The 12,956-nt window shown below is 38.9% G+C and overlaps 1 protein-coding gene across 1 annotated transcript in view; it reads right to left on the bottom strand.

Annotated features, from left to right (window-relative positions):
* Positions 1-12,956, bottom strand: part of LOC117479235 (semaphorin-6D-like) — an 82,709-nt gene that overhangs the window by 29,932 nt on the left and 39,821 nt on the right. The window contains 5 exon segments of the mRNA XM_034126258.1: positions 4,914-4,991; positions 7,247-7,387; positions 7,656-7,829; positions 12,266-12,421; positions 12,673-12,804. Of these exon segments, the coding sequence (XP_033982149.1) occupies positions 4,914-4,991; positions 7,247-7,387; positions 7,656-7,829; positions 12,266-12,421; positions 12,673-12,804 (681 nt within the window).

Below are 12,956 nucleotides of genomic sequence, written 5' to 3'. Positions count from 1 at the left end.
TGACAGCTTCTTGATTCCTGTTTCAATAGCACACCGAGACCCCTGGGTTCAAAGGCAGATTAACTGGACCAGAACACAGCTCCTCCATCAACTCCGTAATTTGACAAGAACACTCGTCAAACTCTCCATTTCATAGACATGGGAAGAAAGAAGAACAGACACATTTTCAGGGATTTCAGAATTGTGGTTCCCACACTCTTTATTCCCTCTCAAAATTAAGCAGTATAAACTTGAGAGCCCTCTGCCTTATTTTTTAATTCAAGAATTAACAGAAAAAAGTTCGAAGGACTTTTTCAACAGGTGGAAGATCACTGATGGTGGTGCCTATACATAGTGGCAAATAAACATTTTTAAATATATGGAGGCCTGTGTGTAATTGACAATCATCCAGATAAGGCAAAAATAGCTAAAGTGTAACTAAATGCTTACAAAATCGTTGCTTATCATGCATTATTAAAATACCGGTATATTCCAACAAGTACTCCAATTTATACGACCAAATAGGTAGATTCTTCCGACCCTCTAATACGACCTACCGAGTCGTTTCTTAGAAGCGGACAGTCTGCCCATGTCACGTGATTGTGAACTTTCCCGGATTGAAAACAAAAAAACATGCTGCACACCCAACTTTTTTTCAGTGGAAAATCCTAAATTGTAGGATAGTTTGGCCATTATAATGGTTTTTGATTACATTTCTAGCGAGAAGTGTATATTTGACTTTCAAAATCTACGTCCAGTGGATCTATAGTTTGATAGAAGATTATTTCAAGTCTCGGCGTATAAATAGTACCTAAGGTGGTTGCTAGTGACGCAGCTCTCGCTACCCCGGAGAACTTTAAACCTGGAGTAAGTATTGTCCTTACTGGCGATCGATTGAGTGATATTATACATCCATGCAGGGACGTGCACAGATATTTTGGGGGGCGGGTGCTCAAGTGAGAAAAAGGGCACTTCCCATAATCATTTATAAAAAAGTGTTTTAAAACAAAAAGTTAAACATCTCTGACTTACTGACCAATTTATTTTAATACCCTCACACTCACGTAATTGTTTAATACTCAGCAGAATTCTACAAAATAATCAGCTAACACAGAAACAATGGTCTTATTTAGTATTCACAATGCACAAGAGCAGACAACAAACTAGTAAAATTAATAGTTATTAAATGAGCAGCCAACAATCAAAATTATGAAGTTACTGTTTAAGGACATTACAGGCAAAAAGATCGTTTTTTCATGTATTTTGGTCTATTTTGCTTCCATGTTTTCTTTCACTCTAATGGAAATAAAACTTCCAAGAAACACATATAAATGGTGTTTGTTTTTAAACATAACATTTCCGGGGAAAATACTGACTTGACGTAAGTAACTATCTGGGGAAGTTGTGAGGTGATATGTTTTTTTGTTTTATCCTTTCCACCTGCAATGCCTTGGTAACTGCATGCAAATTAGCACATTTTAATTAGGCCTAGTTAATGCCTAATTTGCATATCAATGTGGCGATTGTGATGACCTTATTAGATACACATTTTACTGTATTCACTTTAAGTGTCTCCCCTTAAGTTCAGTACATTAGCCTGTATGCCCATGATAAATTGCCTTAGCTAAACCTTGAGCTAACTTATCCATTAGCTAGTAGCCTACCTAGTTAACTATATTTGCTATTGTCTTTTAGCTAATTAGCTGTAAACTCGAGGCACTGGCAGTTTAGTAATTTGTTCATCACCAGTCACCTTCAAAATAAACCAAGAAAAGCCGGCATAACATGGGACAGTAAAGTGGGAGGTGCTGCTACCTGTCTGTCTGAAGTGACTGCCGATGACTGTCCGCACCGCTGTGCAGGAGACGTGGAGGGAGGGAGGGATGGAGGGAGGGAGGGAGGGAAGGAGAGCTACGGAACTTCACAGTCTAATCTCCCGACCTGATATTTTGTATTCAATCAATATATTTTTGGAAAGGGAAACTGTGCGCTAACAGCAGTAGATATATATTAATTTATAAACATTTTAAAAAAGGGGGGAAAAAGGGCACTTTCTCTGGAGGAAGAAAAAGGGTAGGGGCTCAAGCCCACTTTGATGTCTATGTGTGCACGTGCCTGCATCCATGGATATATGTAATAGTGATGTGTCGGTCGCGAACGTCTTTTAAGTGAACGACGGAAGCCGGCCCGCGAACGAGCCGTTTTGTTTTTGTTTTGATTTTGTTTTTTTGTGAAGCAATACAAAACAGAATGATATGATGATCTCTGCGCTACGGGTGCTCCGTGCATGCATGCAGTGACATGTAATATCCAAGGATTAGAGACTGTTGGATGCTGCTGTTTTGAGCATTGCAATATATTTATTTTCATTATGTTATTTATTTATGATTTATTTATTTATTTTTGCGTGGTTCTACAATCAGAGTTACAAGTGTCAAATGCAATGAAAACAATTGGCCACAGCAAATCATTTATATTAAAAATGTAATTTTTACTTTTGAATACTTCAGTACAAAGGATGTATTGAATAATTGAAGTGATAGGCTATATTTGTACACATATAAATCATTAGTCAAAACAGGGCTACATTTGATTGAATTATAAAAGGTATATTTCGCAGATAAACGTAACCCCGCCCCCTTAAAAAAAAACGGCTCTCGCAAAGGAACGGACTACTCAACCACTAATAAACAACAGTTTGTCATTGTTAAAACCCCCTTGTGGGATTATCTCCGCAATGGAGAGAGCAAAGGTTTCCCTTTGAACTGCATCTTATAGCTCAGCGCCACACCCCTGTAACACATGGTGCCGCTTGTTTGAACCATTTTCAGGCAATTTGTATTCTATTCTAGAAAAATAATGTTTTTAGAGAGTTCAAGAAGCATATGAACAAACAATGGATGTATTTTATGAACATTTGTCTTGGAAATATGCCCTTTTTATACAGTAAGGACAATAATAACTGCAGCAAAAATAGATAGAACATAGAGATATATATATATCCTTCGCAAGCGGTGATCGTATTGTGTCTGTGCACCCTGGGATAATCAATACACTCTCGATGTTCTATCTATTTTTGCTGCAGTTATTATTGTTAAAGTAAAAGTACTCAGATTGTGTACTTGAGCAAGAGTCGAAGTACAAGAGTGTAGGAATACTCTCTTCCAAGTAAAAATCCTGCATTCAAAATGTAACTCAAGTAAAAGTACAAAAGTATTAGCATCCAAATATAGTTAAAGTACCAAAAGTAAAAGTATTCATTGTGCAGATTGGTCCATTTCAGAATAATATATATGATATGTTTTATAATGATTGATCATGAAAGTGTTATCAAAGCTGGTAAAGGTGCAGCTAGTTTGAATGACTTTGTATACTGCAGGGTAGCTTGTGAATTTACTCCAGGTGGAACTAAAGTCTGATTCAACACTTGATTATATTTCACATCATTCATCCACATCTGTAAAGTAACTAAAGGTATTAAATACATGTAGTGGAGTAAAAGTACACCATTTACCTCTGAATTGTAGTGGGGTAGAAGTAAAAGTAGCAAAAAAAGTACCTGAGTATTAAATACAGTACTTGTAAATGTACTTAGTTACTTTACACCACTGCCAAAAGGCACACTATGAACTTCACAATGACTACAGTCAAATTATCAAATAAAGTCAACACTTTACTGTTAACTGAGTTTTGTCAGATTCTATTAAGCATTTTTCTTTACTCAACATTTTTTAATGGTGATATGCCCGGTAGTAGAGGTGTAGGCATAAGTAATAATAGTAAATGATAAAATATTGTTTATTCAAATAGTTTCATACGATCGTACTTATTGGGACTCATGAGGAAAGGAGGGTGAGCGGGATCAACCTTTTCCTTTTCTTTTTATTCCAACCTTGGTAAGGAAAACATTTTAAGTCCCCAATAAACAACATGATAGTTCTAGAACTGGAACTGGTTGGAAATAAGGTGTTCCAACCAGTTCCAGTTCTAGCTCCGTGCTTGTGCTTTTCTGGTTCCACACCGGTTCTTCTTTTTAGCACCGGTTGTGTTTCCACCGCCCAGAACCCAACTGGTGCTGCGTCATGACATCATCGTTTACGTCGCTGATTTTCTCCCCAACGCTGCTCACAACAACAACAATAGGAGACTGCGTCCGGTCTGGTTTCCTAGAGTGCCGTGCTTCATTGTTTATTAATGTGGTTCAGCGGAATTTACCGACCGCTGCAGTGTTGCTCTTCCACCAGAGTTTAGTCTAGCGTTTAGTCTAGCGTTTACCGTTTATTCTCCCGTTAACTCACGTCCGCTGGAAAGTATTCACTGTCTGACTGTCACACAAGCATCTCATAAATATCCCCATAAGTGAATGTGTTTCAGTATGAATTTATGCTTTTTGGCATCACAACGCCTTTATTAAAGTGTCTCTGGTATAAGATGGGTGATTTCTTTATGATTTCACTTGTGTAGCCCATGTACTGATTCCACCCGATAGCTGATATAATAAAAAACAACAGGAAATCGTTTTGATGGTCTTAAAAACGGGAAATATCAGCGAACGGATGGTCATTCAAATAAGGTAAAAACAAAGAGCATCACACTATGCCTGGTTAGTGTTGGCTCACTTAAAAGTAGTTTTTTTTAAAGTGTGTGGTCGCGCTCCTGCCCCCGTCTCCAACGTAAGCGTGACGTATTGGTTCTTGTTTCTTGACGGGGAGTCGAGTGGGGACAGCTAAGAACTGTTTTTTGGGGCCAAAAGCCAGCAGCCGTGGAAACAGGAAGAACCAGAGCTTAATCGGGCACTAGCTCCGAACTGGCCCTGGAACTGCTTTGGGGGGAAAGGGGCATCAGATATACCAGTGGAGCTGAGAACTTTATCAGCTGTGGGGCTGATGCCGCCTGAGAGAGAGAGGAGACAGAAAGAAAGAGGGGTCACGTACTTGAAACCTGGCGCCATGTTGGCACAGCTCCCGGTGCGCAGCCAGATGCAGTATGGGTCACGGGAGGCCAGGCAGGCTCTGGAGAGAGAGGGGGGGGGGGGCTTTAATGTTTATCTGGGTCAGTAATATTTGTATCTGCTTTTCCTGTAGTCCATATTGATAAAATGAAACATTGAATTCTCAAATAATATGAGAAGGTATATTTGGACAACACTATATTTGAATAACACTTATTCCAACAGTCCAACAACAGGGTGGTGTCATACACACTCTGAAACACAGTCTGCACTTTTCCGCTTTGCTGTAAGCTACCATGAATATAACTCAACATCTCATGCCGATGCTAAAAATGTAAAGCCAGTGTATTCTCCTCCACATGTTAAGATTGCATTATTTAAAATGAGAAAAAAGAAAGCCAAGAAAGTGGTTATACCACAGGCAACATGTGACATGGCGATGAATATATGGATAAATGATACTAATCGGGAACACATTGTTTGACTTGAAAATTATAATATTTGATGGAACGTTATCCCAATTTCTCAAGTTAAATAATTGTTCAATGGGCCTACTGTAGGTATGGTCATGCGATGGCTTTTCTCCCTTCCTGTTTGGTAACCATGGGTTCTTACAGAAAATAAAGTTATTGCAGGTAGTGATGGTAACAATTTCGATTTTGAATTCGGAAATCAATCGTAATGGGCTTTCATTTTCCGTTCAGGAATCAAATGCAGGATCTACAATTCTCCCAGTGTTTTATAATGTCAAATGCAACTCTTGTTGGAGAAACAACAGATCGGAATTCTCCCGTGGCTACATTTTCCATTCCATGTGAGTTATGAAAGGAACCGACATGCTATAATCCAGGAATTCATGGCTTTTTGCAGTTGAGTCTTTACTGCTCTTCTTGTTTCCTGTTTAACACTTTCTTGCATGGGAAAATTGAATTGAAGTCATTGTTGATACATTTTAAATAAATACTTGGAAGTTGACCATATGGCTTTAGTGTGGTACATACCACAAATCATATGGTGGATATCAGCTTGATGCCATTAAGGCCCATCTTTTTAAATGTATACATGACAGTTGTCAGGGCATAACTCCAAAAAAGTGTTGATGTGTATAAATCAAGACTCAAACCACGAAATAGTCATGGCTGGAAAAACAATGTTTGAATCCAAATTATAATTGGTTCGCCACCATAATATTGATATGTGTCCCCCCCCCTCCAGGACACCCTGTCCTCACTGTGCAGCTCCTTCAGTGACAGGCTGCTGCCCCCGCTGTCTCACGGAGAGATACCGCAGGTCCTTCCTTCCTGCAGCGGTTAGACTATATAACCACCACGGCCCCTAGTCGAGGTAGAGGTATATTGCACAGTTTTTAACGGCATGTATATATATATTGTACATATTGCACATAGTTGGTGGTTAACAACAAGGAGTGTTATAGTCTGTGTTGTTGTGTGTGTGGGGGGACACACAACAACACAGACTATAACAAAAAAAACTGTGGAATATATACCTGGCTGCTAATTCCTCTATTACAGGATGTGTTTTTTGTATATTGTGTTACTTTTTTTATTATAATATTTTTTCTTATCTTTAATATTTTTGTATGCATGCTTCTTAGGTAACATTAAGCTGTCTTTGGCTCTTTTCTGTTGTAACAATGTAAATGTCCCCTCTGTGGGACTAATTAAGGTATTCTGATTCTGATATTGTCAAATTGTACTGTGATACCACTATTTTCTTTTCTAACAAACAAAGTTAAAACAGCTGAAGCAGAACCCAGGGACAGGAGGAAGGGGAGGGGAGGGAAGAATTAAAGAAGATTGAGAGGGACATTAAAGGGAAGAGATGAAGAAAAAAAATGGTGTGGAGACAGAAATAAAGAGAGGATTATATTGATGAGAAAAACTCACGAGAAGTAGAAATAAAATAAGAGAATATGCATAAACACACACATAACTATATCTTAAGTCTCAAGCAATTTGAGCAAAGTCTCTAGTCATGTCTTGTGGTTAAAAAGACAGATCAAGTCAAGTTTCCCCTCCAGAGCAAATCTAAGCCCAGTCTCAAGACCTTATTAGTGGCAGTCCAATCAAAGTCCAGTCTCTAGTAGCTTGGGTCAAGTTTAAATCCACGCTGACAGGTCCAATATATGTGTTGAATAATAAGAGACAAGGCATAAGATCTTCAGGGTTACTCCAGATTAAGCCACCAATGATTGGTCTGTTTAGGTTTTATGTTTACCCAATTTTATTTTGTGAGATCAAGTACAGATCTCGGAGCATAAGGCTGAGTGAGAGCAGCTGCTGTGTGTGGACTCACCTTCTACAGGCTCCATGCTGGCTGCAGCGGCTGAGCGGCACTCTGATCACACAGCTACTGAACGCTACGAACAACGCATGGCGCTCCTTATCCAGCTCCAGAGCCAGAACCCTTCTGTCCTCCTGACCCTGAACATTACACCTACACACACCACAACACAAACACACGCACACGCACGCACGCACGCACACACACACACACACACACACACACACACACACACACACACACACACACACACACACACACACACACACACACACACACACACACACACACACACACACACACACACACACACACACACACACACACACACACACACACACACACACACACATTCATCATATAAAGCCGTCTTCAGCAGAAGGGCAGTATGAGAATAATCTCCGATGTGCTCAGATCTTACTTGGATGGATTGTAGACATGGATGTCCTCCAGCAGTTTGGATCCGAAGCTGTCGTTAGGATGTGTGCTGGTCAGAAGCTTCAGGACTCGGCCATCGTCTGAACCCAGGAACATCACTGTGCGGTCCTTGTACGGCCCGGCAGACACATCCACCACTATCTGGCTCAGCTTGGACCTTGAAGTAAAAAAAAGGATGCTCAGTAATCTGTGAGGAAAAATCATGTGTAAAAGCCTCCTTTTGCCAAAACAAATTGGCTAAATGTGTGATTTCAAAGACTTAAATAAAAACAACGTCTCTACCCCTTTATTATTCAAATGTACCACACTAGTAAACCCAGATGCAACACCTCCCCTCCTACAATAACATGTATTTAAAGTGGCCTTATTTAGCTTTTTGCATACATTTTTACATACATTACATTTAAGCGGACGCTTATCCAACAGGACTTACAATAAGTGTATTGACCATGAAGAAAAAAACTCAAAATCAAGAATCCTGCAGGTTCATTTGCTATCTATAAGCCCAACCTATTTCTATTTAATTGGTATTTATTTGCACATCTCAAAAACATTCTCTTGCACTATTTTAATTGTTTTATGTCCTTTATATATTCCCGAACCCTAACCCTAACCCGTTGCATTGTTGGAAGAGCCTGTGACTTAAGTTTTTCATTGCCATATCTACACTGTAGCTACTGCTACTGCATTTTCTTCATTTAAAGCCAAACCTTTGTAAGTGCTACCTAAAGAAAGAAAAAGTTGTGTTCCCCACTTAAATGAAGCAGCGGAACTGCTAGCAGAGAGACAGAAAGCTAACAACAGCAGCAAAATGAACTCCCCTCACATGAATGTGGAATCTAACTATACAGATAATATGTTTTTTTGAACCACAATGGAAACATGTTTATTTCTGCTCAAAAGTTTGGACTTTTAAAATGGGGGTTAATGGAAATTGCTCCCTTCTGCAGTCTCCTACTACCGACTCAACTCAGGGCCCACTTAAGAATCAAAATTTTTTTTTCGCGGCCCACATTCAACCATAAACAATACGGAGGCTAAATAAAGTTCTGATTGGTCAATTCAGAACATGTGACACGTTGTAAATCCAGTAGAACAGACCGCTGTCAAGGACTGTAATGACCGTTGCTAAGGAGGATCAAGAAAGAGAAAGGAAAAGAGGTTAAAAAAAAAAAATCGTAATAATGAAAATGTTTCCACACAAATCCTAATGTTTTGCAAATTATTTTTAAATTATTTACACCCTTTAATATTATATTTGGGCTTTTAGATGAAGACTGCACACAGTTAATAAATACAACTATTCTTCTGGATAAAATACATATTTTTAAAAGTCAATCAGAGTAATTTTAATTTAAGGTGTTTGAAGAGTAGATTAAAAATACAATTTATTTAGAAAAAAATGATTGCCACAAAAAATCAAAGGCTCATCACACAATGAAATGGGAAATAATTAGCTCTAACGAAGAGTGGGATTAAAGGAACAATAAATATGCTTGCCATGTTGTGTTTTTGGTGGTATGGTTGTCAACCTATTTTTGTTTGTGAAATGTTGAAGTGGTCCTACTGACTGTATCTTTATTTATTCTGTTTTTGTTTTGTTGTTGTCTGAGATGGGAATGTCATCTCCTATATGTTATTGTTATGTCCATGTTTGTGTCTTTAGCCTGTACAACATTTTTTTTTTTTTAAATTAAATTATTTGGCGGCCCACTTACAATGCCTTTGCGGACCACTAGGGGGCCCCCGCCCACAGGTTGGGAACCGCTGGTATAGAGTATTAACCTGTTTAGCCCTGAGCCTGTTTTTCAGGTCTCAGGCTCGAAAATGACATTCCCAGAACAAATGACCATATCTTCCCTTCTAAAAGGGTTAAATTAATAATCTTTTTTCTCAAAGTAATGATAAACCTGTGAGTTGGATGTAGAAGAGTCAGAACAATATAGATGTTTTTTATTTTAATGAAAATTCAGATTGAACATAGTAAAAAACTGTAAATTATAGTGTCCATCCAAAAATTATTTTTTACTTATAGTGAAAACTACCCTTGGATGATGGTAAGGTAGACTAAAAGCTTTAGGAATCCAAAGTACAACATATAATAAGTACCTTGTATCAAGATTGATGCAAAACAAGTGACATTTGACCTTTTTAGAGAGGTTTAGCAAAAAAAACTCCACCTCTGAGGTGATTTGGGTGGAAATGGGGGTTTTACCGTTTCTCTGGAACCCATTGGTCGATTTTGGTGATTGACATCTCTTTATGACCGTTAGAGCCAATAGAATCGAAGGGGAATCTCCTCACTCACTTACATTGTACAACAAAAGGTTGGGGGCTTCGCGCATTCAGAATTGCATCAGAGCGAACCTATACTGTAGCTCTGACATCTAGAAACGGAAAAGCAGTTTTATTGCTCATGGATTATCAGAAATCATTTCAAAGGGACACAGACACATTGGATTAACCTATGGATTAACTTCAGCAGCGTTTTTATCGTTTTAATGCCATTGAAGACCACTTTGGACCAGACTACGACACAAGGCACACCATGTTAGCATTTTTAGCTACCTAGCGCCACATGTTTTGATGTCTGTTTATGTTTATAAAATCGCGATTTCGTATAATTGAGTGATAATGAGGGTACCCTTCGATTCTGTGTCACCTCACGATGTGAAATGATGTCATGGATGTGCAGAAAAGATAAATAATAAGGTTTTGTGAGTGAATTTCGGTGCAGTAATCTGTTAGCATTTTTCGCTTGTTGCTAATTCAGAGGCTCAGCGTTAGCATTGTGGGTTTTTAAAAAAAATAAAAATGATCAGTTAGATGAGTTACATGGATATAAAACATTCATAGTTTATTAAATGAACATGCCCTCAGACACTGTTTCCTGCAAGATGTTGCGGCAGTGCCCCGGTACCGGGGTCTCTCGGGCTTAACAGGTTAAGTCATACTGTATTTCAAAAATATATCTCTAAGATATGCTTATCATAAATCAAAAGCTATAAATGGCTTCAATGACACGTGTTAACCTGTTAAGCCCTGAGCCTGTTTTTCAGGTCTCAGGCTCGAAAATGCCATTCCCAGAACAAATGACCATATCTTCCCTTCTAAAAGGGTTAAATTAATAATCTTTTTTCTCAAAGTAATGATAAACCTGTGAGTTGGATGTAGAAAAGTCAGAATCAATATAGATGTTTTTTATTTTAAAGAAAATTCAGATTTTACATAGTAAAAAACTGTAAATTATAGTGTCCGTCCAAAAATTATTTTTTACTTATAGTGAAAACTACCCTTGGATGATGGGTTAGTAGACTAAAAGCTTTAGGAATCCAAAGTACAACATATAATAAGTACCCTGTATCAAGATTGATGCAAAACAAGTGACATTTGACCTTTTTAGAGAGGTTTAGCCAAAACCACTCCACCTCTGAGGTGATTTGGGTGAAAATGGTTTTTTTCCCATATCTCTGGCCCTCCTTGGTCGATTTTGATGGTTGACACCTCTTTCTGACCGTTAGAGCCAATAGAATCGAAGGGGGATGCCCCCACACACACTCGTTGTGAAAACAACAGTGGGGGCTTCGCGCATGCAGGTTTGCACCAGAGTGAAGCGATCTCTCGCTCTGACATCTGGAAACGAAAAAGCAGTTTTATTGCTTATGGATTATCAGAAATAATTTCAAAGAGGACACAGACACATTGGATTTTTTCGCTCGTGGCTAATTCAGAGGCTGAGTGTTAGCATTGTGGGTTTTAAATTTTTTTTTTTTTTTAAAAGATCAGTTAGCTGAGTTTCTTCCCGTTACATGGATATAAAACATTCATAGTTTATTAAATATTAAGATTCCTTAGACGTTGTTTCCTGCAAATGACGCGTTTATCCGCCCAGTACCGAGGGGACGGTGCGTAACAGGTTAAGATGCTAATGAAACAATGAAATACAAAAAGTCCAGTTAGTTTTGTTTGTGACAATTAATGAGAGAAGAACACTGCTGGGGTTCTCATTAACGACCTGCATGCTGCACATTATACCGTTTGTTACACACCTACTTACTTAAAAAAGGCCACAAGTTGACTCTTGATATTCGATATTCAATTTGATTGTTTTGCTTTCACTAAGTAAACATTTTTTCCCTGCTACTGCATAGCAGTATGAATATATATTAAAAAGAAATCCATGGTGGATGATTTTATGGCATTAGCTGACGTTAAATTGACGGGAATTCTTAGTTTGGATTTATATGACTGCACATGGACCCTTGATTACACTGACTTCAGAAACCGTCTGCTATCAAAAGACGAATCAGATTTAACTTGAACTCAGCCTTAATAAAACCAAAACATGGAAATTTGCAACAAAGAAACTGCGTGTGTGTGTCTTTCTTTGTGTGTGTTTTTGTTTGTTTGTGTGTGAGTGAGTGTGTGTTTGTGTTTGTTTAGGTGTGAGTGTGTGTTTGTGTTTGTTTAGGTGTGAGTGTGTGTTTGTGAGCTTTTGTTTGTGTGTGTGTGTGTGTGTGTGTGTGTGTGTGTGTGTGTGTGTGTGTGTGTGTGTGTGTGTGTGTGTGTGTGTGTGTGTGTGTGGTGTGTTACCTGCTCGAAGTCCTGGTGAAACAGGGCCGGTGGTTGACAGATGGAACAGCTTCGTCCATCAGAGGGTACGACTTGATAAACATCAGCATCTCGTCGGGGAACTGAACCGATGATTTGTAGTCCACAGCCGGACCATCACCGGTACATGTACCGGGCCTGGAAACAACGAATGTGTTGTTGTTGAAATGCAGCTATAAACAACCAATCTGCTTCTGTAAGCTGTAAGGACGGTTATTTCATATATTGATGCGAGTAATCGCAAATGACGCTGCGGTCAGTAACACAAGGTAAATGTCTGCTTTTTTGCCGGTCTGAACGCACCATTACGTGTCTAAAAAAGACCATGTTTTAAAGCGTTCTAGGTTGGGAGGACCCTGAGTTTGCCCCCAGTGAAAGGGTGGTCTCACCTGGGTCTGGGAACCTGCTCCTCAGGGACTGGAGTCCAGGAGGAGTCGCTGGTCCGCTGCTCCTTGAACTTTCCATCGAAGACGCTCTCTATGTCGTCCATGTAGAACGCACAGACTGCTGAGCCAGGAATACTGCAGAGAATGTCATGGAGAAGTATTTAGCTGCAAATATTGTATTGTGAGAAGAACGCACATTAACTGATTTAATTTAAAAGTAGTGATAAGTGTCAGACCAAACTTAGATAATATAACTTAAAATAAACCAAAACCAACACACTCAATTT

This window comes from Trematomus bernacchii, unplaced genomic scaffold (assembly GCF_902827165.1).
Source record: "Trematomus bernacchii unplaced genomic scaffold, fTreBer1.1, whole genome shotgun sequence".
NCBI classification, from domain to species: domain Eukaryota; kingdom Metazoa; phylum Chordata; class Actinopteri; order Perciformes; family Nototheniidae; genus Trematomus; species Trematomus bernacchii.
The sequence above is the reverse complement of the archived record's forward strand: the minus strand, read 5'-3'. Positions and strand labels throughout refer to the sequence as shown.